This window comes from Ascidia mentula, chromosome 9 (genome assembly GCF_947561715.1).
Source record: "Ascidia mentula chromosome 9, kaAscMent1.1, whole genome shotgun sequence".
NCBI lineage: Eukaryota > Metazoa > Chordata > Ascidiacea > Phlebobranchia > Ascidiidae > Ascidia > Ascidia mentula.
In genome coordinates, this window is record NC_138574.1 from 5,182 (window position 1) to 12,584 (window position 7,403).

At 41.0% G+C, this 7,403-nt stretch overlaps 1 protein-coding gene across 1 annotated transcript; it reads right to left on the bottom strand.

The window, feature by feature from the left end:
• Positions 1 to 1,906: 1,906 nt before the first annotated feature.
• On the bottom strand, positions 1,907 to 4,041 carry LOC145913617 (carbonic anhydrase-like). Its single transcript, XM_083001339.1, has 9 exons — positions 3,905 to 4,041; positions 3,516 to 3,597; positions 3,404 to 3,445; positions 3,175 to 3,342; positions 3,044 to 3,108; positions 2,780 to 2,959; positions 2,585 to 2,724; positions 2,436 to 2,517; positions 1,907 to 2,316 (listed from the first exon to the last, which is right to left on the bottom strand). The coding sequence occupies exons 2-9, from the start codon at positions 3,550 to 3,552 to the stop codon at positions 2,116 to 2,118; spliced, it is 915 nt and encodes a 304-aa protein (XP_082857465.1). The 5' UTR covers positions 3,553 to 3,597; positions 3,905 to 4,041; the 3' UTR covers positions 1,907 to 2,115.
• Between the last annotated feature and the right edge of the window lie 3,362 nt (positions 4,042 to 7,403).

Sequence of the window (7,403 nt, forward strand, 5' to 3'; positions counted from 1 at the left end):
TTAGAAATACTGCTTTACCAAATGTTTGCAACACACGCCTTCCCACCGAGCTCCACCTGGTCCAACTAATGGCGCAACACACTTAAATGCGGACAAGGCGGGAAAAGAAGAACTGATAAGCCGTAGGTCAAACCCTTGTTTTTTGTTAAGGCCGCATATCAGTATTAAATCCCAAAAATCTAGTTTTGAAGGCTATCTCCATTAATACCCATACTGAGTGATTTGCTTTTTTGCCAACAACAATTCCTGTGGTCAGTGACCCATGAAGATCTACTGGTACTATTCGTAGAGAAAAAAAATTGATTGCAGCTGCATCCGCCAAAACACAGCAAGGATCTGAGGAGCCTCCAGGAGGATCTTTTGTCCTATAGGATAGCAAAAACAGTCCCAGGGGGCAACCAAAGCAACTTTCCTGTGACAATTTTTTTTGCCATTGCGTAGAAAAGGGTTAGGGCCAACATTAAATTGCAAATTGGATGAGGTTTTTGTGATTCATTTTTTCGCAAAACCATCTTACATTTTTTTGCAGCCAATTTAGCTAAAATAATGACTGATCGGGGGCCTAAAAGACCCCTAGGTGGTGCTTTAAGCAACTATCTTGCAACTAATTTTCACCTTACTGCGTAGCCAAGAGGCGGGCCTAACATAAAATCACAAATTAAGGTATACTTCTGTGATTCAATTTTGAGCTACATCCCCTTGAACATTTTGATGGTTTTTCAACTAAACTTTTCACAGCACCCTGCACCAAACGTCTGACTGACTGAGAAGAGCAAAAAATGCACTAAACACGCTGAAAATCGCCCTGGCTACACCACGTGACTTCTTGCTCATTCAACCAGAAAATTGACCCCAACGCATCACCGGTTGCCTTGTGACGGAACTGAGACTATCTATGACGCAGGAGTACAAGACGGGCATTCCCCGCGGGCAAAACTATTTTAATATAATTACTGATATGCGGTCTTAAGAACGTCGTTAGTAGAATTAACCAGGTCATTGCCTTGTCCAGTAGTTTCTATAGCAAGTCTTGATGTCCCCTCTCTTTCTCCATCACCATGACCGTAAAACAAATTTCCATACGGAGAAAGAACGACCATTGTAGTTTCCACGTCACTATTACACTGGCACGCAAACAAACATTGATAAATTAGTGCAGATTTGTATGCAAGGATTGCTGGCACTTTGAACGTAACGTGCCTCCAGTGTAATTACACCCTTGATGTTCTTGCCTGCGCCTTGTTGTATTTTCCAGCTGTTCAGTGTGCGAGCTTTAGTTTTGCGTTCAAGCATGGAACAGTTAAATCCAAGCATGGAACAATATATATATATATCTGTCTGCAGCTTACACAATTCATATTATTGCCTCCACTTTGCTTATAATATATATCTCGACCGCAGGATTTAACAGCTGATCCAAGTGCAGTCAAAGTGTTTAAATTGTGACGTATTACCTTGCTTCATTGGAAGACTTCCAATCCGGATTAACAAACCACGTGCTATACAGAGCCTAATGGCTTGTATGTGGTGGAAAATAATGGTTATGACTTCATCGTAACTGCGTCAAAGGAACTCTATGAAAAGACGCCAGGTATCTGCTGGTCATTGGACAACAGATCAAACGGCGAAAGTGTGCATGAATATTTCCGTGCTTCCAGTTAAAGAGTGTAAGTTTGAGGACGCTATAGTGCCTTGGAATATTGCGATGACCCTAACATTAATGTTTTAATAAAATTCCTCTTTTTAATTTTTTGTTTCGTTCAGCCACTTTGGCGTGAAAGTAACTCTCATTGACGCTTATCCTCTACCCAGAATCCACGAAAACTTTCACAAGACAAGTATCACTGTACTAACCCTAGCTATGACAACTCTTTTTTCTACAATAGTAAGTAGATACGAATAACATACGCACAATTTAATAACAACACCGTTTCGTTGAACAAAGCTTCAAAGATACGAGAGGTTAGACATTCTTTAAATTGAAAGTTGCCTATATTGTGTCAAAGCAAAAATACAATGCAAATATGTACAATTACTCGGTTAGCTATTACTATACTGTAAGTCATTTGTGATTGTTAAGCAAATTCATTCTCAACTCTGTTAGGATAATTACAGTCACAAGAGGGAGCCAAAGAGCGCCAAGAAAGCAAATATGATGACGTGCAAAGTTGGAAAAGTTGTGGTGGAAGAATTACATTCCACAGGTCTTGTTACAACTCGTCCGTTTAGCGGTTGCACTGGACGGAAGTTGTCCCCAATGTTGGTAATGGTTCCGTTGGAAAAATGTCCAAGCAATCCTCGTTGGAGCCTCAGTTTCTGGAAAGTCAATCAATCAGATTTATTTCCTCACAAAAAAAGTCGAATTAACAACTACAAAAACTGCTGACAGAGAAAGGTGTCAACTAAACATGTGATATCTTATTGTTCGCTCATACTTGGGAAGGTGAGATGCGAATTGGTTCCCTTATAACAGACCAGACAACACTTTCAGCACAAGGTGGCGTTGTGAGCGAACCCCTGCAAGCAAATTGATTTTGTTTTGTCGAAAGTTATAATTTGTTGGTTGTGTTAAACACCCACTTACTGGTATCTGTAGTAAAACAAGTTATGTGGTAGAAGCCTTTCAAGTGCAAACCGGTTGGAGTAAGTATAATTTTGTCCCTCCAATGTTGTGTTGGGAGTGAGAAGTCGCTCAAACTCCAAGTTGTCCTCATGGCTTGTAGCCTGTAATGTTTTAACTTTTATCGAATGTCATGAACAAAGCAGAGATTTCGCTTACTTCAATAAAAACCCCGACAACAGCCAATCCCTGGTCAACATGGACGGCGTCTCCAATCGTTGCGTAACTTGTCTGGTGATGAACAATGTGGAGTTCGGCGAAATAATGAGTTGAATCCAATTCATGTTCGGCGCCGTGGTTGCTGTTTTCCGCCGCCCAGTGGAGGTGAAACTGTCCAGCCTGGGGGGTTTTATGGTTTTATTATTACATCTAATCCAACATATTTCCACAACACGGGCTTAATATGAGCAATTGTTATGATACCTTGTAATCTGCAGGAAGCACAGACGAGTCTGAGATGACGTAACCGCCGTCGAAATTCACTTGAACTAAACAAACGAACATCGTTTGAACCGGTTACATTTTGTACAGCGTTATACGTGGGGGGAACTTACGTGTGTGGCCGTTGTTGACAATATTCATTGAAGCAGGAGGAGATGTGAACATGGAATGTTTGAACAAGCCAAGTTTTTCATCTAATATTGTGTCGTTGTGAGTGATGTGGATTGGAGATTGGGATGACAAAGCACAATCTTCATAATTAGCCGCCCAATGTGATGGCCCTGCGTAACGTGGTGAAAATATTTGTTTCAAGTTGTTAAATTGTGGAAATAATCTTCTTACCATGAGGTCCTTCATACCCCCATTCAACGCCGCTACAAAGCCCTGAAATAAAACAAAATTTAAGGAATTACAGACGAAGCAAATTCCGCCAGAATAGAATGACAATACTCACCCAGGAATGACAACACAACAAGAATCATGATGTTCATTTTGTTTTTTCGGAATTAATTAAATTGATGAAGATTTCCTATTTTCTAAAGCACAAAAATAACCTTCTGACTTTGCATCAAACCAATATATTTTCAGCAAAATTACGGAGTTTTGAACGACAACAAGTTACACCGCAAGTTTAAACCCAGCCCAAGATTCCAAGCACTTTGCTTCCTGCCGAAAAAATACGAGACTATTCACAAATGCCGGCAAAAATTCCTTAGCGGTAAAAGCCAGCTGTAATTACGACTTGCCTTTCTCACTAATTCCCACCAACCAACAACTTTTTTATCCTACTTATGTCTTGTGAGACTCCGTCCCGAACTCCAGTCATTCCAAGCAAACAATTACCTTTGCCCAGGAAAAGGTCGCCCAAATCTTCGGCTTAGAGAATGCTTTGCACCAGGATGTAACAAAAGCAAATACTTTTCTCAACCGGCATCGTTTTTAATGATCATGAACTACAACAGTCATTTCACTACAAACCCCATTTTGCAAAAACATCAGAGCATGTAAATTGAGGACCGAAGCTCGCTCGTTATGGTCTGTTTGTTTTCATGGTTCAACGGCGCAAGCTCGCTCGCAAAACCATTTCATGTAAACAAGGCTACATAGACCTAGAAGGTCTTATCAGTGTACCTTGGTGTGACTCTTAGACGACTTTGCTTATGTAACGTATTTTATAGTTTCTCTGCGGAATACGCTAATGCAAAAATGTAACCCGGATGTGGCGATTGGCATCCGGCATAGAAACGCGACACGAGTTCCAGGATATTTTTACCGAAGGATTTACACCAGAACTAAATGCTCAATTATACAAACAAGCGGAAGCACGTTTTCAAACCTTTCAGCTAAGCAGTGTAACAAAGCAGAGACGCTCTATGACTTGGTTTTCCAACATCTAAACATCCTCCCATATTGGAATTTTTCCAACTCTAAATATGCGGAGATATCAAATATTCCACAAACAAAGCTAATCGCCGTTTTCACACATCCTATCAACCATTAATAGCTGCCTCGCACAAGAAAACAGGAAACCAACCTCCACTAAAATATCCCCACAAAGTTATCCTTACTAACTTTCACCATTACAATCAGGACACGATTTCTCGTCCGGAAACAACAAGAAGAATCGTTTCAATGAATTGTCGCCATGTAAACAGGTATATTCGAAACGACCCAACAAAAACGGTTGGATTCAAACAAAGTATCTTCAAAGTGCGGCACAGAAGAACCTTTTCTAAATATCACAAAACGTTATACGGGTTTAAGTGCAGCAAAGCGTAGCACGTCTGTCAATTCTTCTCGGTAACAAAGAGCTTTACTTGAACTACAAAAGACTTGCAGTGTACCCAAGCGTAGCAACCTTCGACACGGTTTATCGCCACAAGCTTAGTTTAGTGTGTATTTTTTCTTGGAGCTGCGTTCAACTGCATTGACCACCAAAGAACGCTCAGATCTAAAACTTTTTGTTTAAAATTATTTGGTTGTGACGAAAAACTTTAACAAGACAAGTATCACTGTACTAACCCTAGCTATGGCAACTCTTTTGTCTACAACAGTAAGTAGATACGAATAACATACGCATAATTTAATAACAACACCGTTTCGTTGAACAAAGCTTCAATGATACGAGAGTTTAGACATTCTTTTTTTTTTTTTTTTTTTTTTTTTTTTTTATTCGAGGCACCAATAGTCCCCACGAATATCGGACGATATCGAAAAAATACAATAGTAACAAAAAAGTTTCAGGTACGTGATAAAGAAATGTCGAGCATTAACAATAACAGGCGATAGAAACAACAAGTACAGGTGTGTAATAAAGAAATATCGTTAACGAACGTTAACAAAAAATAAACAACAACACAACGAGTGCATGTACGTAGCAAAGAAAAGTCGAACATTAACAGAAGATAACAATAACACAACAATATACAAAAAACAAGAAAGAAAAAGGGGTATCGATCATTAAGGAAATTCGCAATGACACAACAAATACGGGTACACAAAAAAGTTGACGGGTACTGACACAAGGTGGTCAAATGGCTCTTACAATAAGGTCCGCAAGTGGGCGCTGAGGCGAGATTTTGTCCATTTTGCCGGGAGAGTAGTTTTCATGTAGTTACAATTTACAATATATACAATATACAATACAAAAGAACAGGGAGGTGTAATTTTGGGGTGTCATCCGGGAGAGGGCGGTAGAGCACGGTTTTTGCGATTCATTGGTTGGGTATGGCGTTAACAACATCAGCCAGGACTTCCTCGAGAAAAGGGTTGCCCCTGTTCCGTTGGATAGCTAGCTTAAAGTGTACAGAGGTTTTGAAGGATGATACCAAATGCCGGGAAATGTCGTTGATGGGTCGTATGTCGTGTTTAATTCTGTTCCGTGTTTTCCAAATAGTGTGTGTAAGTGAGGTGTTAAGGAATGCTGCTAATGTTTTTGTGTATGGTGTTGTGTTATGAAGTTGTGGAAAGACGATGTGTAAAGGTGTATCAAATAGAGAAGAGTTTGAGTTAGTTAAAGTTCGGAAAATATTTTTAATTTGGGTGAGAAGAGGTTGAATGGAGCGACAGTTGTGAAAAAGGTGAGAGAAAGTTTCTAATGAGGAATTACAAAGGTAGCAGTGGGGTTCTTGATCCAGGGCAAGATAGGTTCGTTGGCATTTTAGCGGAAGAATTTTAAGGGTAAGGCGATAATTAAAAGTTTTAAGGTAGTTGGGGAAGATAGGGTGGTGGATTTGGGACCAGTCGTTGAAATGATGGGGTGTGGTGGATTCGTCCACGATACGGTGATAGAGGGGCTTTAGTTTATGGGTCATGAGTTCAGTTTCGGTAAGGTTTAAAGATTTGAGGAGGTTTAGAATATATAGATAGTGGGGAGAAGGTGTTGTTGCGTGTGGTAGGTAATTTCTAGTACGAAGGTTGAAAAGTTTGCTGAGGGGGAGTCCAAGATTATATTCTATGAAGGAAAGTTGCGGAGTAGTTGGGGAATCCAAAAGGCGGTGATTGTAATATTGTTTGATAGAATAGAGAAGTGATAGGTCAGCGTAGAGGGGAATGTTTGCCGCGCCGTAACCACCATGGTTACGACGGGCTGCCAGGATGTTAATTGACAAGGTTGGATTATTTGGGCCGACGACGAACTTTACCACAATGCCGTCGATCCGTTCTCGTTGCTGGGGTGGTAAGGGGTAAGTTTTAGCAACGTATGAAATTTGGGGTAAAAGTATAGTTTTTGAGAGGATGCATTTAGAGTCAAAAGTAAGAAAAGGGTTGCTGATAGATCTGGCGCGGGATTGTAAAGAGGTGATTGTTTTGTGCCATGTCGCGGTAATGTCTGATGGTGCGCCTATCGGGGTGTTTAACGGAGTTATCGATTTAGGGTTCCACTTTATATTACACAAGGTTGGGTCGTCAAGGGGAGGTCGAAGGATGGCAATCGCTTCGGTTTTGGTGGGGTTGAGTTTTAAACCAGAAAATTTAGCAAAATTGTCAATGAGACCGAGGGCTTTGGTGAGGGAGTGCCGATGAGCCACCACTAGGGTGACGTCATCGGCGTAAGCGATTGCCTTGGGTGTGTTGCGGCATGGCACCGGGGTTGAAGTGATAGCAGGGTTGTTTTGAAGGGCAACGAGAAGCGGATCTAGGGCAATCAGGAAGAGGTTCAGACTAAGGGGGTCACCTTGTCTGATACCTCTCCTGATCGGAAAGTCCGTTGTGGCAAAGCCGTTTACGAAGGCCCGGGAGTTGGCGCTAGAGTGAAGGGCAGAAAGGTAATTAGTAAAGCAAGTGGGAAAGCGTTTAAGATTTAACTGAAGAAGTAACCAGGAGAATGAAACAGAATCGA